Source organism: Odontesthes bonariensis, chromosome 3 (assembly GCF_027942865.1).
Source record: "Odontesthes bonariensis isolate fOdoBon6 chromosome 3, fOdoBon6.hap1, whole genome shotgun sequence".
In the NCBI taxonomy this organism is placed as follows: Eukaryota; Metazoa; Chordata; class Actinopteri; order Atheriniformes; family Atherinopsidae; genus Odontesthes; species Odontesthes bonariensis.
Window position 1 is genome coordinate 25,260,580 of NC_134508.1, and position 25,262 is coordinate 25,285,841.

The following is a 25,262-nucleotide window of genomic DNA, read 5'->3' on the forward strand; positions in this document are numbered from 1 at the left end:
GTGACCATGCAAGGGATAAAAGATAATGATGAGGCAAAAAAAGAATGTAACAGAAGGTATTAGGTTGATCAAAAAAGAAAGAAAGAAAGAGAGAGAAAAGCAGTTCAAGTTTTTTTTCCACTAAAGCAATTGAAGCTCAAATTTGTGTTTTACTAAAAAACCACTGTGTACTGATGATAGAAAAATGTGCCTCTTTCTTGATGGTAAAAGGAAGTGGGGAAAAACATCTCACAAGCCAAAGCATCCCACTACATCTGTCAAACATGGCGCTTCTTAGACAGTGGCATTTATTGATGATATTTGCAGTTCACTGAGGCAAAAATACACAGAATCACATGAGATACGGAAAATGCATCCAAAGTCATTGTTCTATATTTCAACATTCAGCAAGACAACTTGAGTTAGAGTCAGCTGAAATCCAAATAAATTGCATTATGCTTTCTGAAGACCAGACAACAGATGTCCCAATAAATGCCAACAGGAAAGATCCAAAACATCTGCTTGTGAGTTTGTAGGCTTCAGTGAGTCATTGACTGCAAAGGGTTTAGACACAATATTCAATATGATGCCTTTCATTTGACTTTGTGTACTTGTACTCAAATTCTTTTGAACCAGTGAACTTGCAGCACTACGTATTGAGGGCTACAGTATGTCTGATTGTTCTCTCAGTATCAAAATACATCAAACTGTTTGAATACTGTTTGAATCTGACGGGCATACTAATTGTTTTGTGTTGTGTTGACTGAGATACCTACTTTTTGGGAGAAAAAAAGTTAAAGCTGACTTGACACTGACTAAACCGTGGGAAGTCATTTTTTAAGAAGTGGTATAAGTAGTTTTCTTTAAGACAATATACAATATGCTGCTATTAGTTTTTTGCAGATTTTCCACTGTGAGGTGATCTTGGCAGGTCCTCTATATGTAACCTAAGTCTTTTTTATGGCTGTTTCTCACAACAAATGAGTCCCAAGCACATTTCAATCTGATGTAGGTCAAGTATGGATCTGAGTTTAGATCACATGCCAAAGAGACTTTGACTCTGATCTGTTTGAGAGATAAGTATAGTAAGCCCTTTTTTCTTGTTTACAGTGTGTGCATTTAAGCCCCTCTTTTTGTGGAAATCCCTCTGTTTAACTGCAGGTTTCTAATTTAAAAAAGTAAGATTAAAAGAATAACATCCATCCATCCATCCATCCATTTTCTATACCCGCTGAATCCGTCGGTCGGGTCCCGGGGGGGGGGCTGGAGCCTATCCCAGCGGTCATCAGGCGAGAGGCGGGGTACACCCTGGACAGGTCACCAGTCCATCACAGGGCTACACAGAGACAAACGAGACGAACAGCCACACACACGCTCACACTCACTCCTAGGACAATTTTAGAGTCACCAATTAAAGGTGGGGTATGAGAGCTTGGAAAAACGGTTCCTGCAAGCTATATTTTTGAAAATACACAACCTTGCCTCTTCAGCCCACCCCTCGAAACCACGCCTTCAAAACACATGAACAAGTCACGAGTCTGTGAACTCGCAGGGGGGAGGGGGGCTGACGGTTGATTGACATGTCAGAATCCAATAGAAGTAACTGTGATAACCAACGCACAGAGCGTGAGGACGTACATGACGTAGGCAGATTAGAACAAGTGATCGCGCAGTATACACCTGTATTATACATTGTGCGAGTACCCAGTAAAGATACCAGCAAACTCCAGTAACGTTTCAGTCTGATTTATTCAACATATTAATGCCTGTGGAAGCTGCAGTCATTACAGTGGCGACGAGGATTCAAAACGGAAAACAAAGGAGAGGACGGACAACGCTTTCGTCTAACTTTGGAGAGGAGAGAGAAACCGGAGCATTGGAACTTTGAAGCATGAGTGCTAACGTCCCTGAAAACAACTAGCCAGCTAGCGCAGCAAATGCCTGACTACTGAAGCTAAGTAAAATGTATAATTCAGCTTTGGCAAGCCACTCTCTTCAACCGTTTGATACGGAGACAGATCCAAGCTCTTTAGGCACGAGATGGATTAAGTGGATGCAACGCTTTGAAAACTTTCTCGTAGCAATGAACATTGTGAATGATGCTAGGAAGAGGGCACTGCTTCTGCACTTAGCCGGGGAACGAGTGCATGACATTTATGAAAACCTCGCTGAGGAAGAGGATGATTATGCAGGAACAAAAACAAAGTTAGATGGTTACTTCACACCAATGAAAAACACTCAGTATCTTATGTACAAATTCAGAAAAGCAATGCAGTTGTCCGGCGAGTCCCTAGACACTTATCACACAAAACTTAGGTCTCTAGCCAAAGACTGTGAATTCGCCGATGTCAACAGTGAGATCAAAGCACAGCTAATCCAGAGCTGCACGTCGCAAAGGCTCCACAGGAGGGCGCTCCGAGAACCTAAAACGGAATTAGACAAGCTGGTAGAGTATGGGAGGACAATGGAAATATCCGAAGAGCAAGCAGAGGGCATAGAGAAAGGAACAGTCACTGCAGTTAACATGTTGGAACGCAAAAACAAAGCATAAAATGAATATCAGCACAGAGATAAAAATAAAACAAGCACAAAATGCAGGAATTGTGGTGGAATGTATCCTCATGAAGCAGGCTGCCCAGCTAAAGGAAAGGACTGTAAGGCCTGTGGGAAACCCAATCACTTCGCCAAGGTGTGCAGGTCCCGGCAAAGACAAACACATGAAAGCAAGAAAATGGATTCTGCTGAGAGAAAGCAGGTGAGCACCAAGAAGGTAAACCAAGTAACTGCATCGTGCTCAGAGTGTGGCACACACAAAGGTTCATCTAGCACTGATGAATATGCATTCATGGTCAAAACTGAGGTCTGCTCAAAACATCCACAGACACATGTCACGATAAATGGTGTCAAGATAAAAGTCCTGATTGACTCTGGAGCTTCTGTCAACATAATCAGTGAGACAGTAGTCAAAACTCTAAAGCCTGCTCCAAAGCTCAGTCCAGCCGAGATCAAAATATTTGCTTATGGCTCCAAGACTGCTCTGCCCATCACTGGTGTATTCACATGCTGCACCCAAGCCAAGGGCAAAATCACAGAAGCAACGTTTTATGTGCTGAAAGGGAATGGACATTCACTTCTCAGCTGTGAAACAGCCAAAGCACTCGGACTGATTCAGATCATCAACGCTGTCAACTTCACCGGACCAAGTGTAGCAGAACAACTTGTCGACAGTCATCCGGAGCTGTTCACTGGAATAGGCAAGCTCAAAGACTTCCAGGTGAAGCTTCACATTGATCCTGATGTGCAACCAACGTGCCAACCACATCGACGAGTGCCATTCCACATCCGGCAAAAGGTTGAACCTGAGCTACAAAAGCTAGAAGATGACAACATCATTGAGGAGATCACAGGACCAATACCCTGGGTGTCTCCGATAGTGCGCCCCCGAAACCAAAAGACCCTGATAACAACACGTCATAGCGTATGCCAGCCGCGCGCTCACTGACGTTGAGAGAAGATACTCACAGACTGAACGTGAAGCCCTGGCAATTGTATGGAGCTGCGAGCACTTTCACCTCTGTATCTATGGGCACCCGTTCACCCTGGTCACTGACCACAAGCCGCTCGAGCTAATCTGGAATAACCCAAGATCAAAGCCACCTGCCCGAATAGAGCGATGGGGTCTCCGGCTGCAGCCCTACAATTACCGTGTTGTCTACAGAAAAGGAGCTGACAACCCAGCTGACTATATGTCCAGGCACCCAAGGCCAACACAGACATCCGAGACAAGAGCCTGCAAGGTTGCAGAGGAATATGTGAACTTCATCTCACTCCAGGCGACTCCAAAGGCGATGACGCTGGAAGAGATTAAAGCTGAAACATTAAAGGACACCACTCTGCAACAGGTCAGTAAATGCATCAAGAACAACACCTGGCACACCATCACAAGTGAAATGCCAAATGCAGCTGTGTTACAACAATTCAGACATGCTAGCGGAGAACTCACACTGTCTGCAGATGAAGATATCATACTCCGAGGCTGTAGAATTGTCATACCACTATCTTTACAGCAGCGAGTATTAGCGCTTGCCCATGAAAGCCATCAGGGCATAGCCAAGACCAAAGTGCTCCTCCGTGAGAAAGTGTGGTTTCCCAACATTGATCAACAGGCCGAGGCTCTCATCCGAAACTGCTTAGCCTGTCAGTAAAACACCCCTGTCACCAAGACTGAGCCTCTCAGAATGACTGAGTTGCCTGAAGCACCATGGCACTCTGTCAGTGCAGATTTCTATGGCCCGCTCCCATCAGGAGAGTACCTGTTAGTCGTTGTCGATGACTACACAAGATACCCCATAATTGAGGTCCTTCGCTGCATCTCAGCAAATGCAGTGATACCCCGTCTGGATGCTGTCTTCTCCATGTTCGGTATTCCACAAGTTGTCAAGACTGACAATGGACCTCCATTCAACGGCACACAGTTTTCTCAGTTTGCCAGCTACATGGGATTCAAACACAGAGAAAAATAACACCTCTGTGGCCACAAGCAAATGGGACTGCTGAAAGGTTCATGCGGACCATCGGGAAAACAGTGCGGATTGCACAAATGCTTGGAACTTCCTGGAAGCAGCAGCTGAACATCTTCCTACGTGAGTACAGAGCAACACCTCATAGCACAACAGGAAGACCACCTGCTGAACTGATCTTTCAGAGAAAAATGAACATTAAAATACCATCAGCCAGTCCTGTAACCATTCATGCTGACCGTGACGTACGCCAGAAAGACACAAAGGCAAAGGCCAAGATGAAAGCTCATTCCGACGTTCGACGACATGTCACGCCATCCAACATCAAGCCAGGTGACGTCGTGCTATGCCGTCAACTGAAGAAAAACAAGCTCACCACACCTTACAGCAAAGAGCCACTCACAGTCACACAAGTGAAAGGCCCAATGGTGACTGCAGGACGGACCGGATACACCATCACCAGAAACAGTTCATTCTTCAAGAAGATCCAACCCAGTGCACTGCAGGATCCACTGCCGCTCCTTGATTCAGACCTGGACCTGGATGAAGGCGACGGTGACACTGCAGAACCAGCACCAGATCTGGAAGACGGTGTCAACGCAGAACCAGCACCCTTGCCAGTCGATATCCTCTCAGACAGCACAGGCAGCCTCCTGCCTATTTACGTGACTATAACTAAAGGACTGAGATTGACCTTAAGTCACTAGGGGACTGTTTAGAATTCCCATTAAGAATGGTTAAAGGGATACAAGGTAGTTTAGCGGCAGTATAGCGATCTCTATTGGTCAAACTGAACTTCTACACTGTCGTAAAAATGCCCACCTGTACACACCCACTAACTAAACATCGTGGCGAATGCTGCCATTGTGTTATTTAGTCAGTGCAGTTAGGTCATCTGATTCACAAGTGTAGACTGCCCACGTAAGATACTATAATCAGAGATTTTCTGAAGAGAGAACTCAAGATAATATGCTATAATACTGTTGCTGGAGGAAGTGGCCGGGGACAGCTCGTCTGGGTTTCTCTGCTCAGGCTGCTGTCCCCGCGACCCGATCCCCGGACAAGCGGCAGATAATGGATGTATGGATGTATGGATGGACTGTTGCTGATCTTGAATGGGATTCTTCCCTCATCATGGTGTATTCGTGGAGTGATTCCTTTGTATTAGCAGACACTTACAAAAGTAACACCTTAGACAGATGCGCGCAGGCACTACCAACATACACGCCGCAAAAAACGCAGACTAGCTCTACACTATTCCGATTACAATCACAAATTAATCAATTTTCATTTGTAGAAAACAATTCTTGTTCGGATCAAAACGCTATTCTTATTCTAATTAGGTCAGTCCGTGTATTTCTGAAGCTAGGCTACGTCTCGAACTCAGGAGGAATTAGAGCACCATCATCACCTGTCTCTTCACGATCTAAAACGCAGGTCAGACACTATCAGGCATGCAAACTTGCCACCTTTCGGCGAAATTCGCCGTTTTGAAATCAAAATGGGTCATTCTTCTGAATCGCGTAGATCCGAGGAGAAAAAAAAATGGGGGGGAGGGGGGGGTGAGCATGTCAACTAGCGAGTGGAACTGTGAACCTCAAAACAACACTAGACCTATCACCGCCGCTCTCTTCTCGTGACAACAAATGACTGACAAGAGTGGCGTGTGAGAGAAGCACTATCACCAATCAGAAGTGAGGAGGGCGAACCCCTATTCACCCCCACCCCCACCCCGACCCCACACGGTGGAAATTGCGACAAGGACAGGTAGGGATTAATGTTTACAGTTGTTAACTTTGACGCTAAAATGCTACAATTTGACTGATGTCCTGAAATAGTCTTCATAACGAATTGTGTCGTTAGATCAATTAATGTGCTTTTAATAGTGTCTTTAATACAAGTGTCAGCTAAATGTCTTGATAACAGACTTGAAATAGTCTACAATTCCTCGATATTTCACCGCCTCACAGAACGCTGTTTGTGTTAGTGCTACTCGAGGTAACTGTAGAGTGGCTAACTAGCGCCTTCCACACAAGTTCAGGGCTTTGCTAATACTTTTAGCCTACGTCAATGGAGACCTTAATTGTCGCCGGACTTGGCTTTTTAACGAGGTATGCCCCTTTATAATACCCTCCGATAATCACGGAAAGGGAACATTTTGCCCATTTGAGGAGGTCGTTTCATTCGTCGTGAGTTTATCAATGCAGAGTCCGGAGAGCTCTGCCACAGGTCGTATTTGAGAGTGCGACCCCCATCCCCTCGCTGTTCGCCCACACCCCCGTTGATGATGACAGCCTACAGGTGCACTCGTGTTCATCCAGTATGATGCACCATCAATCGAAGTTAAAAGGGGCACAATGTAGGATTACGTAGTGCTCGTGGCATGCATGTCTCAAAACTTACACTGTCATGAAAAAATGCCGTTTAACTAAGCTTGCCGCGAGAATGTTTTTCATGTTAGAGTGCCAGCTGTCGATACAAATTTGTCTCTGGCGGTACGTCAAGTGAATTGCTGATATAAGTTTTTCCCGTGGAGCTCGTTTGGCTCGGCATGCCAAACGTTCACTTTAATGGTTTAATGACAGCGGACCGCGAAAGTGGTCGGGAGAGTTATCGTTCAGGCTATTACTAAGCATAGGCTGTCTTGGGGCAGTAATTAATTAAACTTTTAATCCTACATACTTGTAGTATCCATTTAAGGACCATGGGACTAACTTTTTCGTTAAATTTAATGTAATTAAATGTATGATACTACAGTTAAATGTTTTTGAAGACCTGTGATGTTATATATCAAACACATAATAGTACAGTAAATGCAATTGATAGGCCTACTGTACCTATAAATTCATCTTTTATGCTGCACAGCTGTTCTCTACTTAATGCAAATGGGACATAATATATATTTTGTATAATTTACAACTTAATGCGTCTCATGTTTCCGCTTTTCCGCGCGTGCCGTGTGTCCGTGTACCCTTGTCACCTTTTTCACCCCTTACCAGTTTGCATGCCTGACTATGGTAGATGAACAAGATCACGCTTGGAGAAATTTCACAAAGATGGGAAGTGCCAACATCGAACGTTTCATATTCAGTCTGTGAAAGGCAGAATAGGAAACGCTTGGTGTTGGCTCTTCAACGCAAGCGAACACATAGCCTACAACTACAGCTAGCATACAGTACCTAGCTAAGTGCCGTAAACACAAACGACTCTTCTCGCGCATCACGACACTTCAGAAGCGGGTCGCTCCTGCCGAAGTTACATATGGGATTTTCAGCATACAGACCCCTGTTGGGAGCGAGACAGGCTTCATTCGCTTACCATTGACTTGTTTAACCTTTGTTAAACTCCTGAAGGCTATAATTTTAGGTGAAAATGCTACCTAGTGCCCCTTTAAGTTGAATTTAATGAATGGTTCTGTTGACATCATATCCTTAGTTAGACATAAGGAACAGCTGAGCTCACTACCATCCTCCAATGAGATGCCAGCTACTGCCCTATCAGCTTTAACGGAAGTTCGCTGAGTTAATAAGGTGTATTTTTGTTCTGTAGTATAAATGACTTTCAATACCATTGATAGCCTTAAAGTAAAGTTAAGAGTAAAGTAAAAGTGAAAGATAATTAGGTATTAGTGGATAGTCATACTAGGCTCTGTTATCTAAGTACAGTAATGGTAATGTGTAGAACTTTGTTAAAAAAAAGGAGTAATGTGATAACCAACGCACAGAGCGTGAGGACGTACATGACGTAGGCAGATCAGAACAAGTGATCACGCAGTATACACCTGTATTATACATTGTGCGAGTACCCAGTAAAGATACCAGTGAACTCCAGTAACGTTTCAGTCTGATTTATTCAACATATTAATGCCTGTGGAAGCTGCAGTAACTCTCATCATTACTTCTATTGGTCAGACATTTCCTCTTGCTACACCCTCTACAATGGACTAAAATATAATTTTTTTTTTCCAAACATTCTATTTTAGTGGGTGCAATGGGGTCGTGAGGAGGTTTTCAGACAATATGATAAAAAATGCTCCAGAAAACATCTCATACCCCACCTTTAACCTATACATGCATGTTTTTTGGACAGGAGGAAGCCGGAGTACCCGGAGAGAACCCACGCATACACGGGGAGAAAATGCGAACTCCAAACAGAAAGGCCCCAGCCAGGAGTTGATAAAAGAATAACTTTTCTTAGTAAAAGATTTAAAGTCTAATGTCTGAAACGACGGCTGACTTCACTATCAGCATTCACTTGTCTTTGCTGATGTGTAAGCTGCCCTCATACACACCAATAAGTATTGACCAGGCAAAGCATCTAATGAATACTAAATGATGCAACAAGATGAGCAGGGAGATGAAACAATGATGATATTGACATCGTATTTATTCCCAAGTTTTCAATTCACCTTAACAAAATGCAAATGTATGATCCTATTTGAGTTCCCACTAACAGAAAAAAGTGAAATCATTCCCTCAAACCTATTTTAAAAATATTTTCTAACAATTCTAGAGCCATACAGTATTGTTAATACAATACAAGAAAATAAGCATCTTTCAAATCCTTTAATAAAGAACACACTGCAGCACACGGTGGCACTGTGTGTGTGTGTGTGTGTGTGTGTGTGTGTGTGTGTGTGTGTGTGTGTGTGTGTGTGGGGTGGGGTGGGGGGGGGGGGGTATATCGTCCTGCGGCTGCTACTGCTGTGTGTCCTGAGAGGGCTCAATACCCCACAAGAGAGATGTTGTTTACTATGCGGTACAGATTAATGAGAATGCATTACACAAGGTCTGACACCAAATGTTGCATTATGTATTAAGTACTTGCTGATGTCCTGAGATGGTTTTGGGTGTATATAAGAACAGCTTTTTGGACACACTCAGAGCCAGCTTGAGGCATAAACACACTAAGTGGCTGCTTGAGGCCGTGAGGTCATTATAGCTTAATATGAACAGCCATGTAACGATTTCTTACAAGATTGGACAACTGCTCTTTTTTTATGCACTGACACAGCCTCTCAGATCAGATGTTGGGTCCTATTGATGGAATTTTCTGCCAAGGTTAAACAAGGTTCGATTTTTCACATGAGAACTTAATTCATTTTTGTTTTCTTTTTAGGTGATGAGGTGAATACTTACATCCACTTATCAAGATGTAGATCTTGATACCTGCACAAGGTCCAACTGGAACATCAGTCAAGTCTTTAAGTTTGAACTTTAACTATGAATAAAACGCAACAACATTTTTAAGGCTTTCAAATCGGGCATTTTATGCTTATAAGGTCAGCTTGTTTATATGGAATGTTCTCAATTTATATGAGAGGTTGAGTAGTTCGCACCCTTATATTCATTCAGGAAAAAATCCCATTAGGAGTCAGCCGTCTCGTATATATCCCAGAATATATACACCAACATAAGAGAAATCCTGCTTTTACCCTTCCTTTTTTATTTGAAAAATGAGCCTTGTGTGGCAAAATGAAGATGTTATATGCTACATTATAGATGAGGCTATTACATGCCCTTCATTCTGCGCTTTCTAGATTTTACTGGTGGATTCCTCTGATCTTTGAATGACTAAAAATCGATTTTCTTTCAATCTTAACAATAAACTAAGAAGGAATGTGATTCCCTATATTTGAATACCTCTGTGATCACTTTAGTTTAGGTGATAAAACCTGATTTATTCAGGTACTCTTCCACTTAAGGATGAACATTAGACATGCAAGTATTTGAACAGATTCTAATGTTCAATGGTCATACATCATACTGTTTAGGACTGTGTTTATGGAATGAACATATACACGGCTATAAAATCCTCAAACAAAGCATAGATGTCAACCATCCCTTTAAAAGTCAACAAATCACAAGGACAGAGCCAGATAAACCACTTTAAGATTCACAAGGGGCATTAAGATATTTGGAAGTTTTGTCTTGTTATCTGGGTTCATGATGAAGAAGAATTATAAAACTAGATTTAGCATTCTCTTTGCACTCAACTAATCTGCTTCTTTCCAGCACTTCAATTTTTGGTAAGTCTGTTTGATTGCTTCATATCACTGTTGCAGGTCAGCTTTTACTACATATTATTAAGCTAAATGTATTCACTCTTCTGAGGGGGAAAAGAAGGGACCCATTTACCTGCCAGCTTGTCTGAAAATATTATCGAGCATACTTACGAAAACAGTTGGGGTCAGTTCAGGTGATTGACAGTAGAGCAACTGCAAGTGTTCAGTTGAGCGTGAAAGGAACCTACATTTCCATCTGTACTCTACATGTGATGTTCACATGTTCATGTTGTGACCTACTTAAGCTTTTAAAAAGTAAGAAATTTACAGGTTCACCTGAATGAGACAACAGGTCAGTATTACAAAAGATTGGTATAACTGAGACATATGTATGATGATTCGTAGCAGTAATATGTCAGTTTAAGAAACATAAACTGAGTATTTTATTTCTGTTCATTTTGTGCGAATGAAAAAACAAAAAAGATTACTTAATTGAATTAACTGTTTGATTTCTTTTTAAGTCCAAGTCGCCTTTTGCATGAAAATGAATAACATTTTGGATTACATCACTTCACTCTTTGCGTAATAGGTTTCCTGCCATTGCTCTGGCACGATGAAATATTATCCGATGGATAAGAATGATCATCACTGAAGGTTTAAGTTTACAACAGTGCTAGAATTAACTACATTCAAACAAAGCTTATACATAACTCTTCTAAGTCCACATAACATCTCTCTTCAAATGGTGACCTTAAATAATAAAAAAAAACATTAATGTAGATGAATTAATGTTATTAAATAATGTGGTTCTAAAAGCATTGAGCCAGAACAGAGAAATACAAGACAATACCACAGGGATCATCTACCATAAAGAAAAAAATCTGAACTCTTTCTCCCTGAACTGTACAGACACAGAGAGGGGCAGGAGGAAGAGAGAAACGGCTAACACTGATGGGCTGTCTGTTTATAGTCAACCCTGCCAGTTTCCTTCCGGAGAAATTAAAATGAGGGGGGGAGGGAAACACACCCATTGGAAGGATGCAGAGCTTCAGTAGACCAGACATTCGGCTGGACTCAGTAAGTACTCTGGTTCCGAAAATTACTGCGCAGTGGATTGTTTTCAAGGTGAGCTTTTTTGGACAAGATAACTTAATTTGATAATGTCATTGTTTAATTGTTTGTTTGGTTTCTATACCTAAAAGATGTGTGTGCGATCAGTTTTGAATCATGTATCATTTTGTTTCTCTGCAGACGACGGCCCAAGTTTCTTGCGCAATTTAACCACAAGAAAAACACAACTAACAAACTTCAACGGAGTCAAGTGGTAGTACTAGAATTGCATAAGCGACCTTGGCTCTTTTCGGTCCTGAATCCAAGAGTGTGATGTGACCACTGGCTGTGTCGAAGAGGTGCTTTTACGCACAATGGAGGATCTTTTACGCGAGCTGGACTCTTGGTCTCAGAATGTTTCATGGAGCAACTCAAGTCGTGGAAATGAAAGTCATTTGGGAAACATCACAGTGAACCCTTTAAAACGAAATGAAGAAGTGGCCAAAGTGGAAGTTACTGTTCTGGTCCTGGTGCTGCTGCTCGCTCTGACGGGCAACCTGTGCGTCCTGTGGGCGATTCACACCACCAAGCACAGTCAGTCCCGGATGTATTACTTCATGAAACACCTGAGCATCGCGGACCTTGTTGTTGCAATCTTTCAGGTCTTACCGCAGCTCATTTGGGATATCACCTTTCGCTTCTATGGACCCGATTTCCTGTGCAGAGTGGTCAAATACCTTCAGGTGGTGGGGATGTTTGCGTCTACATACATGCTTGTCCTGATGTCCATCGATAGATGCTTAGCAATCTGCCAGCCACTTCGTTCCGTTAACAGGGGTAAAGATCGCTTCTGGGTGATTGCGTCTTGGATGCTCAGTCTGGTATTCAGCACCCCACAAGCGTACATCTTTTCTCTTAAGGAGGTGGGGAACGGTGTTTATGATTGCTGGGGGGAATTTGTGCAACCGTGGGGTGCCAAAGCATATATCACATGGATGAGTCTAAGCATTTATATCCTTCCAGTGGCAATATTAAGTATCTGCTATGGCTTGATATGTTTTAAAATATGGGAGAATATCAATACAAAAACCAACAGAGGAAATGTTTTGTCTCCCACTCCAAGGCCGTCCAAAGGCGCTTACCCACTCTCACGTGTGAGCAGCGTGAGGCTCATTTCAAAAGCCAAAATCCGAACAGTGAAAATGACATTTGTAGTGGTCCTTGCTTATATTGTATGCTGGACTCCTTTTTTCTTTGTCCAGATGTGGTCTGCATGGGATCCTGCTGCACCAAGAGAAGGTAATGGCGCATTTCGTTACTAGTTATGAACAAAATTTGTAATTTGTAAACTAATCGGATGCCGTGTTTTACTTCACATTTCCTTTAATAATGACCATATTTATGGTGGGAAATGTGTCCTCTGTCCAAGATTTATAGTGGTAATAATGTATGGTCTATAAACATATTTTACAACGGTATTTATAGATTAAGTGTCTCATACAAAGGTCATTCATTCAAGTCACAAAATATTCCTCGGAAAGCAAGATCAATCTCCTTTTCTTTCAGGCCAACACAATGGTGTTTAAATCCAGACTTCCCCCAGAGTGAAGGCAGATGAATTGGAGTATAATTTACAGTGGTTATTAGTTCAGACAAAGTCCTCAGTGCCACTGGGAATGTAAATGTACCAGCACATCAAAGTGTTTCTCTTTGTGTTACTTGTGGTAGTTTGTATAATGTAACAGTTTGTTCACATTTGCCCCTCTCATTTCTGGTTAGTTTGTCGTTCAAGGCATCAAGAGCATTTAAGGGAACAAGAGCAGCATAGCAGATGTACTCCATAATTTTTTAAAAAAATTTTTAATTCACTCAAATGTTCAATCAGATCATTCCCACTCATATCGGCCAAGATTTACTGAAGTTAACCATCAAAATTAGGGGCAATAAACCCACTGAGGTAGAATACATGCACTACACCGTAAACATCTGTTGTGGGGCATTAATTGTAAGAAATTGTGACTCTTCACAAATGGCCATGGTTAGCATATCTTTATCAATAAGCATATTAATGTCTCACATTCATAACTACTTAGAAGTGCTATTAAAGCCATTTATATAATTCAATTAACATTTAATATGACACCTTTTTTTGGCTTTTTTTAAATTTTATTTGTGACTTTTATTTCTAAATGTTTTGTTTTGCTGGAGAAGCCAAAAATATTCTCAGCTAGTAAAATACTTTTCACAGGACAACAGCACTTCATAAAGAGCCAAGGTTTTAGTGCAGAATCTTTCAAAATAAATTCAAATGAGTGTGGTGATTATTTTAATGCATGAACAAAGTTGTTGTTCTATCATAAAAAGGTTTTGTATACAGGAAAATAAGAATAGAGAAAAAGAAAAAACATCAAATGCAGGTGGACAGCATTATTAGAACCCCTCACTAATAACTGGTTGCAACTGTCCTGTGATTTCATCATTCTTTTTTGTATATTCAGTGCTCCGGTGCCGGAGGCAGCAAAGCAGCCCTGGAACATTGCAGAATCTCCACCTTGTGTTACTGTAGCTACAGTGATGTTTTCATTATGGGTTTTATGTGCCCATAAACAGACTGACGCACTGATGCAAAGCTACACTTCGCTCTCCTCTGTCTATAGAACATTTTCCATGAAAAACTTTGGCTTAAGTATGATGTTCGACTTTTTTTGTTTCTTTAAATCATGCCACCTCCCCGGCTTGCACATGGGACTCGATGTGTGCTGCACATCGAACAGGCTGAAACTACCACTTCAAACAGCTCTGTATTTTTTAGGTGGTGTTTTTTACACAATATTTGAACCATCGGAGGCTTCTCTTCACATTTTCATGACTCAGAAACATCTTGATAACAATGAAGACAGTTAAAACAAGGTTTTCCAAATCCTGAGGGATTGTCTTGTGGCCTTTAGAATTAAACTGCTTCATTGAGATATATTGTTTATCTCAATACAATTATAACATTTCTGCTGGATGATATCTTGTTTTCTGGAAACAAGAGATCCAACTGGAAGCAAGCTACTCCCTTCCATGCAGTAAAAACAGTGATGTATTGGTTAATTCTGGTCATATGAATCCAAACAATGAAACACAGGGGAATTCTTTTCCCCCCTCAGGAGCTAATTTAAATTCAATTAGATGAAAAGCTTGCCAGTAATCGTACCTGGGATGAATTTTGTGTTTGTATGTTTTATTTCATTTTATGAATAACTTTGGTCATCTTGTTGGAAAATCTTCATATTAGATAACTGATTCATTTGGAAGATATCTTAAAGTCTGTATGCATAATTGATCTATTTATGATCAACATTGTACTATTAACAGTCACTGAATGCCATTGTACTCGACTAATACACATTAAACTAATTTGAATAATTATTGGATAGAATAATGAAGAAAAGTGGGTAGAAAGAAAGATCAAGTCAATCATAAATACAGTAGTCTCAGGTGTTAGTGTGCATTTAGTCAGTATCTTATCAGGAATGGGGAGATTCGTGCAAGGTTGACTCACCTAAGCTATATTATATCATTCATAATGAGTTCATGATGAATATAAATAAGCTTTTCTGGATACAACTTTAATTATTTTCTTTTCGTTTAGATTTTACTTCTATATCTATGAATGAATAGAAGGAGCACAGATTTAACCGACTCTGTGCATAGTTTCTGACTTACTGCAGTGTCTTAAAGTAGTGCTACCCAGGTTATGACTCTATGCAGGTGTTTAGTTGCTCAGGGCATTTGATCAGAGTGTGAAAACCATAAACTTCAGTAATGTCATCCCTCTATAAAAGATGCTGAGGATTCCCTAATAGGGAAAGAGAACCTGACTGTTTTTGTCCCTTGCAATGTTCGATTAACTTTATATTCTAGAAATAATTTAAAGTTGAAAGATATCTCAAAATAATAATGTTTGCTCTTCAGATAAATGATAACAGTTTACGGTAGCTCTTCTTCAGTACTGCCTTCTGTCCATTTTCTCAACTTCATTACCAAAAAGGCAGTTCATCGTGATAGGACAGAAAAGCAGCCAAGATTAATGTTTTTGTTTCTGGCATCACAGAGTAAAAAGGAAAAAAGGGCTGTGCGCTCTCATTTTGTGATGTTTAAGAGTACTGTAGTTACCAATGCTATGAATTCCCGCACAAAATAATCATACACCTTTGGACAGGCCGTTTGACTTATCAGTTAAATAAACGCCTTTCCTACTTGTGGTCATTTGGTAAATGCTACACAAAGCACAGCTCTCAAAATAAAGTACTGTGACGAGTCAAGAGTCAGACAGGAAGGTGGCAGCTCAGCACTTGAGCAGAGAAGAGGACAAGTGCTAAATCTCCCTTATCCCATTAGGGATTGAAGACAAAAAATGCTGGAAGTCTTCCACTTTCCACTATTCAAACTACTTGCTGCCTCAATGTGCTCTGGAGCTATAAAGATTGGAAATTTAATAGGCTGAGTGAAAGAGAGGGTATATATTTCCACCCTGGACAGCCTCTTTTAATAAGCAGTATTTCATCTTTGTGCCAGCTTGAAGTGCTATTTGTGTAGCATCCATTAACCTCTCGTGTTTTTTAATCGTCGCAAATGTTTTGTGGGTTGTCTGAAATGTGTTTTCTTGTCAGCTCATATATTTCTAAATGAAGTGTGACTTTAGGGACTGATGAAAAGGGAGACTCAAATTGGCACGGTTTTAATGTAACAGACTGTTACTTCGCTGTACTTATCCCATCTTACCTCAAATTTAACAGTATTTACATTTATCAACATAACTCAAGACACATTAGCCACACCGAGAGAACAGTTAAGCAGTTTAGCAGCCTCGTGATTTTTGCAAGACGAAAAATCAGTTAATAAAATGATAAAAACCTTTGGGAACAACAAAAATCTGACCAAATGTCTTTATAATCCACATAATAGCCGTTGAGAATATATTTCAAGTGCTGGCTCTCAAACACCAGATTAACATCAACGGCATTCATAACATCACAACATTAAAACCTTGGACTTGAGCTGCTGTGGGACTGCAATGGAGGGAAACGCTGCCAATTTAGAGACTGGTTAGACCATCTGTACCTCCTCTGTTTCTCTTCACTCTTCATGTGAGCATCAGCCTGTTCCGTTTTCATTTCTCTTTTTGTCCACAAATCCAATTAAATTTTCAAAAAACTCATTGCGAATCTGTCTCTTAACTCTTCTTTGTGGTGCTAATTCCCAAATTCCCTGTCTCCTTTCGTAACATGAAGAAGATCCATCCAGCAATCAAAGAAAAATGCTATTTTTCATTTATAAAAACCACGGATACTTGTTCATTTCATCTCACAGCCCAGTGTCTCAAGAAACTCCGAAAAGTGTCACGATGAAGATGCAGAAATTGTGACATGGTAACATTTTTCTTTGCCTGTTGTTTTGTGCAGGAAATTGTTCATGCAATGTGATGCAACGTGTGGCTTTGTATTTGTAAATGTTTATTTCATTCCCAACTTTGACCAGCTATAACTGACAGGGAAGTTTGAAAGGGCAAAGTGCTTGGAGCTCAAACTCAACTATCTTGATTTTCTTTAAATGACAGTCGGTGTAACGCCATAATTCTTTCATAAGACTTTGTGTTTTCAAAACATATTGAAGTTTCACATGATGCACAACCTGGACATGTTTCAGTTTTAAGAGGAAAGTGTAACATTTTTAGAGACCCATCAATGTAGCGGTTTTTCAATGATTGAGTCTTTGTTGTGAAAATGTAAGCCAACATACACAGTGTCTAGAGTGAAACTGCATTGTATCTCAACATCTGTCAGTCTCAGACATGTATAATCTCAAAGTTTCTCAACCGAATGCTCTGGCAACAGGCCCAAGGGCTTCTCTTATCAACAAAGCAAACAAGAATGCATTTGGAGGTTGGAGTTACGCTGGTGAAATATGCTGTGCTGCCAGACCCTTTTTACAATAGTTTACACAAGAAAGGCAAATCATTGGCTTCGGTTGTCATGTCCTTGTCAATTTTTTTTGATTTTCTGTCTTAGCTTCAGATCATTTTAGAACATTTTGTCATCTGTTTCTCTCGGTACTTCTTAAAGTCAAGGAGGCTTACTTGGTAGGATGGGTACTTCAAACTCATGATGTTTAGGAAAGAGTTTTTCCTTGCATTTTGAAAACATTTAGAATGAAACGGTGCTAACAAATCATCATAGGACACAACAAAAGTCACATTACAGCTACACACTTACAGGAACACACAACAGCTGATAACTGACATGAATGCCTGGTAGCTGTTTTCTATCTATTCATCTTCCACTCATGGAACACACTGCAAAGCAAACGACTTTACAGTGCCAGCAAATATGATGAAAAAAGAATTAATTGCATTTTGTGCTGACGTCAATACATCTTCTATCTACAATGTCTATGACAAATGATTGTGAACACTGAAGATAAAGGATACACAGGGGCATCTTTGAAATTTTACCAAATTAAGAATTATATCTATCAAAGGATCCTTGTTAGTTTAGAACCATCTTTCAGCAATATTTTATGATGTGGCATCCTAAAAGTGCAAGGACCCTTCCTTGACCAAGAAGCATCATCAATGTGAGACCATAGTGGTGATTCAGTTGGTAATCAACCCCTAATTATGGTTTTAAGTCTCACTTAACAGGGAGAGAGGTTCAAAAATGGCCAGTGAGCTTGCAACCAAAGAGAGCCTGAAATATTTTTGGCAGTGTCAAAAATTTAGGAAGATCCTCCTGCAGTGTGACTGCTGCAAGACATGTCTCACAATCAATCAAATTATAGAGAACTATATGGGATGATGTGCTGCTCAATGTGACACTGTCACCATTGTGTGACAACCAAAACAAAGCTGAACAGTTTAGATGGAAGCACAAATCAGATAAATATAACTTGTGGAATTCAAACGAAGATGCACATCAGGCTGAGGTGCAGCAGAAGTCTTGTCTGTATGATGTGTCCTCAAACTTATGCCATGACCTCACAAAGAAGGACACAGCAATAGGAAATAGAGGACCACTTCTATGTTAGTAGCTAACCACTGAACATATTGATACTCATAGCACTTTTCATTCTCTTAATTTCTTTTCTGTGAGACGATTTCTTTTCTGCTTTTTGCTCTCATTGTTATAACACTTTTGTTTGGGTTGAATATGAAAATTGAAAAAGACAAAGTTTTTTGTCCTAAAAAAGCAACACTGTGGGAGTGTTTATTCACTGCTTTAGCAAGCGAAATTCATTGGGGAGAGTTTCTGGGATCAGATTGCGTAAATGGTGTGTGTATTTTAACCGCCACATAAAATGTTCTGTTCTTCTTCGTGGTTAAGATGAAACATGCCAGCTAGTGTAATGTTGTGGATTCTGTAGGCCGGGTTCACACGTACAAGCTTCAGGCTTCAATGGTCACGCTTCTCATTCACTATGAATAGGGAGACATCTTACATTGCCGAATGAACCGAATGAACTGCAAGCTACTATGTGGGAGTAGCTTGCAGTTGTCAAAGTTATGAACAGTACCGCTTTTTCCAAGCAGCAGCTGAGTCACCAACCATTCATAATCACCTAACTTTTTGTCTGATCTCAGGTCTCATTAGCTCTTCAACTCCAAACATCAGGCCTGTCCACCATCAAACAAACAGTCCCAAGTGTCCGTGGGAATCCTGCTGTATATATCTTTTGGACAACAGTTGATATTTATGGTACTAGATGAATTATGCATTGGCTAAACAGATGATACCTGTTAGCTGGAATGCTTCGCGGCTGATTGTGGTTTTTCAGGGGATTTATCTTCAATAGAAAAATTGTAGGAATTTGTTTCATCTTTTGGAAGCTTTCTTTTCTTAAAATCATTTTTTAAAATATTCTCCTACTTCTTTTTCTGCCTCTTTCCTTAGACATGGCCTTCATCATCGCCATGTTGCTGGCCAGTCTCAACAGCTGCTGCAACCCCTGGATCTACATGTTCTTTGCTGGTCACCTCTTCCATGATCTGATGCAGTGCTTCTTTTGCTGCTGCAGACAGTACCTGAAAGACTCTTCCTACAGCTGTGATCAACAGAGCAGGCACAAGAGCAGTTCCTCCACTTACGTCATCAAAAATGCCAGCAGTCAGAGGAGCCTCACACACACATCCGGCACAGGGGGGCCAGTACACTAAGAAGCCAGCTGAGAATCATCCAAGCTTCTTGGAGCTGAATTATCCAGCAATCATGCGAGCCCTTATTTTAGGCATTTAATCATCTACAGCAGAGCTGCGCGGGCTGTTGTACAATGCTTGTTGTCAAATATTTCAAACTAAGCCAAACAGTAAATATAAACCTCATGTACAGTAAAAGCCCTGTACTCAGTGAAAACAGAAAGCAGAACAGGTTATTGAGTCCAAAATGTGGACAAGGGGGATGTAAATAAAGGTTTGAATCCCAATTCCATCTCTTACATCAAGACTTTGTCAAAAGGACTCTGATCACCCAAAGAATCAGCGTTCCTCACTGCTACCGTTCAGTCCAACAGACTTTTGGAAGAAAAACATTTTGCTTTTGCAAAGGTTTTGTCCTTTTACAGCTCTGAACAAATTGACTTCACTAGCACTTTTGATTTATAGTAATTTACACAGGGTGAAGGGGAAGGAAATAACAATACATGTTATGAGCTGTGGCACTATTTAACGTTTTCTGTAAACTTGTAAAATAGGACAAATGGATTATATATATTGCAGGTTAACTTTAAAAAAAAAATCAACTCCTATCTTTATGTTTAAACAACTATCAACCTTTTCAAACTTGGTTGCACGCTTCTGTCCTTTTGTCTTGTAGCTTCATGCTTCAACAGCTGTTGTACTGATTTTATTACATTAGTAATACTCAGTCTTAATGTCCACCCCTGAGGTCTGATTTCAGTACATTTTATCTTATGGAGACTGAAGGCTGTATTTTGTGGAACAGATCCAACAGTGTTTGTCTATAATCAAGTAACGTCAGTTTTATTTTTGAAAATACTTTCCTCAAAGGTATCCTGACATTTTTTTTTAACAGTTCTGTTTCTCCTTTCATTGGTTGTTGACTTTCAAGCTCGGCTGTGCATGTACAATATCATACAACTAATGCACACAGTGTTCATTCAATGTATATTTTAATGGCTCTTGTGGGTCTAATCATACTGAAAGCATAGGTTCACACACTGTTTTGGAAATTATGATGTAATATTGCATAATTGTCCTCCCCAAATAAATCAACAATAATTCCAATTTTATCTAATTCATTCAGTTGTGTTCTCCTTGTCAACCTGTAAGACTGTTGATATTTTAGGGAATTTTTATGCAGCACTTTTAAGCACGACTGTACATTCAACAGTGAGTGACAACATGCATTTAAAGAGCTATTTATTTAGACATAGAAATAGATATGGTGAGGGATTAATTATCCACAAACATTAGATCTCAGTCACTGGTTGTATCTGATTGTTTCCATTAATGTATATATGTGACAAAAGGAAAATTATTTGATGAAAAGCTAATTGACGTTGGTGTGGATGTAGATCCCTCCTGATCATCTGCTCCCGACTGTCAGCTGTCAGCTGATATGGGAGTGGCAATGTATCAACAGTAACATGCCGCAAGGAAATACGAGACCATGGATGCCATAAGGCAGTTGCCAGTGATACTTATCTCAAACTATAAAAAATACAGGAGCAGTTTTCATGGAAGCAACAAAACTTCTCTTTAGTACAACCACGTTGTTAATTTGTTAGTACTGTTAAAAATCCCCCATAACACTGTCCTATAAAGCACCCCCCCTACAAGCCATGGAAGAGAAATATGACTCATGAAGTCATTTGTTTAAGAAGAGACAACGACCCCATAAGGAGGAAGGAAAGGTGGTGGATGTTGTTGCTTTGCTTTGAACCGCACACTTATGTGTGGTGCAAGATCAAGACCAAAATATATAGGCAGATTTTTCACTTTTGAGTTGCATTCAAGTAATAACCCAATATCACTTTACTAAAACATTTCTGTCACTTCCTGGTTGGGGGTCACACAATAACATTACTTGGTTAGGGTGAAAATACATTATTTTTACATCCCCCTGGGCACATTTTTGGAGGAGGTGGAAGATGCTTCAGTGACTTACTTTAATTTCCTAATGGTGTATCCCAGGAATCAACAATTCTTGCCTATTCATACATGTACAGGTATATGGTGTTGAAAATCCTTGACATGCAATGTAATGAGTCATACAATGCAACAGGACATATGTTGTAATAATAAAAAATGTTTAATGATCTGTTTTAGGAACAATCATGACTATAGAAGGAATAAAAACAAATACAAAAGGAAATTTAGACATTTTAAACCATGTGTCACTTTTTTACAGGATTATGTATCTAATACAAGTGGTTCTTGTATTTTTCCATAATGGTTTTTTTTATTATTATTTTTTTTTTAAATCAACCCTGCTTGTCTTCTTGCAATGTTTTATCCTCAGAGCACATCATCATGTACTGTATGTTTAGAGTCTACTAACAGAAGACTGATTTGTAGCTTAAAGCATGTGGTGCACACATAAATGAGGATGAGGTTTAAGAGGTACAGCAGGCACATGAGATGTTTGAAAAGAATAAATTATAGATATTCAAGTGAGAGAAAAGGCATTATAATCCAAGAATTTATAACGCAAGAAGTGAACTTTTTGTCAAACACACATAATTTTTCAAAGCCCAAACACATTTTCAAACATGCCTAGAAGAGATTTTCGAAATATTATCATCAGTTGTAAACTAAAAGAAAATATAAAACCAAACCCAAATATTATAACAGACTATAAAACATTTCATAGTCTAAACAAATCCTGATGAAGGTATTTAAACTGTGTCACTATGTAAACAAACGTTTAAGAGGACCAGCAGAATTGAAAATGTGTAATCTATTTTTATTAAATATTTAAAAAAAATCAAAAATCAATCCCACTGAGACAGGGTCCATATGAACAGAAGTGTGTTTGTCTACGTCATGAGCAAATCCTGTCTGCACAAGTTTTTCATGTGTGATGTCATTCTTTGGCCAGGTGAATGCTGAAGCCTCCGCAGCATTTCCCAGCACTTCTGAAGAAAGGACCTACGATGATACCCAACACAATGCTCCATAAGCTCCGCAGCCACCGGGTGCCAATGAGGACACACTGTATACAGGGTCCGACCATCCTGTCACAGAAAAAAACATTGTGGCATGAGGTAGAAGCACATTGTGAAGCGTAGTACCTGAACCTGGATAATTTTACTCTGAACAATACAGTGGCACTGCTAAAATGTGATGTTCCTTGGTGTTGTTAGTTCACCAGATGCTGGTCCACACTGACAGCTGAATCCCAAAACCCCAAAAAATGGGAACCACTTCAACTTTATTTAAACGGATATAAAGTGTGTCTTTTAAGACATGCTGGCTACAGACTCTGATTAGGTTTTGTTGAAAACAGCCTCAAGCCCACAAAAGAAACCGATTATTAAAAATGTTGACAGTTTTGTGGATTACCTACGCTAATGATTGTTGTTGACCACTTCCATGAATCTCTGTTCAACAGCATGAGCACAAAAAACAAACCTCACTTTCGCGTCGCTGATGTTGAGGCAAAGAAATTAAGAATGACACCAATAGAAACCCAATCTTTCTGTTTGGTTACATCGTTCAAACAAGAACAAGAACAAAGTAGGAAGATCCGAACGTACCAGATGTGGAAGAAGCTGAGGATGGCAAAGATTAAGCCAGAGAGAACTGAGATGGGAAGGGCCAGGAGTACTGTGACTACTCTGTAAATCCAAACCCTGGACACCTCAAACAAGGCGTTGCTCCAGATCCACACTCTATCCCCACTGCGCACCGACACTGGCTCAGCTATAACATCCTCGAATGTCACCTGAACACAAAGACAAAGTGCTGATGCTCTCAGTATCTTTAGTTTCTAGTTGTCATGATGAATTATATCCACTGGAGGGCAGTGCGATCAGCCAAGCAGCTACATGGAGATTTTTTATGCTGCATGACAAATGCACAAATCATCCATAAAACAAGTTTAACTGATCCATTGCATACGAATGCTGTACCTTGAGGCAGTCATTGATACCTCGGGGGTCTCTGACATTAATCAGAGGCTTGGTGTCACTAATTTCCACTAGTGTTGATGTGTGAATGTTTTCCTCTTCTTCCAAAGAAGGCTGAGCTTTCCACAGTGTCTGAGGTTCCTCCCCATTTTCAGATTCTTCAGGGTCGCTGGAGTCCCCCAAATCAATTTCCACTTCCTCTGAATCTTCCCCTTTCATCATGGCGTCTATTCAGACATAAGAAAACGCGATCCAAAAAGAGCAGAGTGGACGATTGTTACTTCACTAGCAGCCCAGACTGAGGCCACTGACTGGACCCCTCCAGCTGTCTGGGCACTGAGGTTATATTGGGAACGTTACAGTGCCCTGGATGGTATTTGCAGATGGTCTTTCAAGTGAAGATTATTTTCCTGTGCTGTGGGGCGGAAAGAAGGGATAGGGGAGGATAAAAATACTGAAGGCATGGAGATGGTTCTGTTTACACTGATACACTGTTGTGGGAATCAAATCACAGAGACAAATACAATATATAGAAAAAACATACTATCAGTGACAACTGATAAAATCCGCTTTTCAGCTGACATCCTATTAGTTGATTTTTATTGTCAAACTGCACCTCTGATAGGCTATGTATGGCAAAACACACAGTACTTTTAACTGCAGCCACACAACAGGCCTCAAAGTCTCCCAAAATCCTCCTTCAGCTGCATTCCGTCATATAGTTCGCTGCAATGCACATTTATTTAAACGAGCTAACATAGATCTAGATCATATTATCAGATATATTTGCGTCACAAAATAAGTTTGATGTTTTTTGGATCTGTGCCTTTGCACCACTGGGATGTCTTTTTAAAGCATTAATACTGCAAGAAACATAATAGTATAAAATATTATCTGCATTATTTGGAATACTCGGATCAAAGTTCAGTCCATATGCCTATCTGTGAGTGCAACTACAATTGTCTACTGTATGGTGTAAATTATGAATCGCTGCTAAAATTCTGGTCTTTAAGCACGACTAAACTGGGTTTCTGTTGAGAGTAATGTCATCAGTTTAAATGTATATTATTATTATCTGATAGCACATAAAATCATTTAGAAATAAGATAATTTGGAGAATGGAGTCTGGAGTCTGGAGTATGTCTATGTATCATTCAATGCTTGATTCATGGATCATTTTTTTCTTAAAAACATAAAAAAGAGGTTTTCTCCCACTTTTTATTGTAAAATCTTATTTATCAAGTGAGAAACAGAGACATCCAAAATCTCCATTTAATTTCTTATGCCAACAAAATGAAATGAGGATTTTGAACCTGGTGTCATCTCATCTTCAGATTTCTGTTGTGTTTTATTTATTTTCAATTATCTATTTTTTTGCACGTTCCTCAGAGTTAAGTTAGATAACTCATAGTTTGAATATTCCGAAAACTAATTGTCCCATCTTGGCAACTAGAGACGTTTCATTGTGTCTTTGTGCCACAGACAACAGTTGTGTACATGTTTTTAGGTAATACATAGAAAAACATCACATGATCTTAGAATAATGCATGAAAGAACGAGACAGATAGCATTCTGAGGTG

At 40.1% G+C, this 25,262-nt stretch overlaps 2 protein-coding genes across 2 annotated transcripts; one reads left to right on the forward strand and one right to left on the reverse strand.

Moving 5' to 3' along the window:
* The first annotated feature begins 11,541 nt into the window (after nt 1-11,541).
* On the forward strand, nt 11,542-21,916 carry oxtrb (oxytocin receptor b). Its single transcript, XM_075461217.1, is given in 4 exon segments — nt 11,542-11,628; nt 11,755-12,852; nt 19,488-19,696; nt 19,698-21,916. Coding segments are annotated over 3 exon segments (1,266 nt in total). The 5' UTR covers nt 11,542-11,628; nt 11,755-11,927; the 3' UTR covers nt 19,830-21,916.
* cav4a (caveolin 4a) lies at nt 21,845-24,032 on the reverse strand. The gene is made up of 3 exons (XM_075461218.1): nt 23,686-24,032; nt 23,311-23,498; nt 21,845-22,788 (listed from the first exon to the last, which is right to left on the reverse strand). The coding sequence occupies exons 1-3, from the start codon at nt 23,902-23,904 to the stop codon at nt 22,638-22,640; spliced, it is 558 nt and encodes a 185-aa protein (XP_075317333.1). The 5' UTR covers nt 23,905-24,032; the 3' UTR covers nt 21,845-22,637.
* Nucleotides 24,033-25,262: the final 1,230 nt, after the last annotated feature.

What these genes read in the sequence shown, in the direction of transcription:
- cav4a (XM_075461218.1), bottom strand. Translation starts at nt 23,904, where the DNA reads ATGATGAAAGGGGAAGATTCAGAGGAAGTGGAAATTGATTTGGGGGAC. An exon ending in GTATCAATGACTGCCTCAAG is followed by an intron (nt 23,499 to 23,685) that starts GTACAGCATTCG and finishes CTTTGTGTTCAG; the next exon opens with GTGACATTCGAGGATGTTAT. An exon ending in CTCAGCTTCTTCCACATCTG is followed by an intron (nt 22,789 to 23,310) that starts GTACGTTCGGAT and finishes TTTCTGTGACAG; the next exon opens with GATGGTCGGACCCTGTATAC.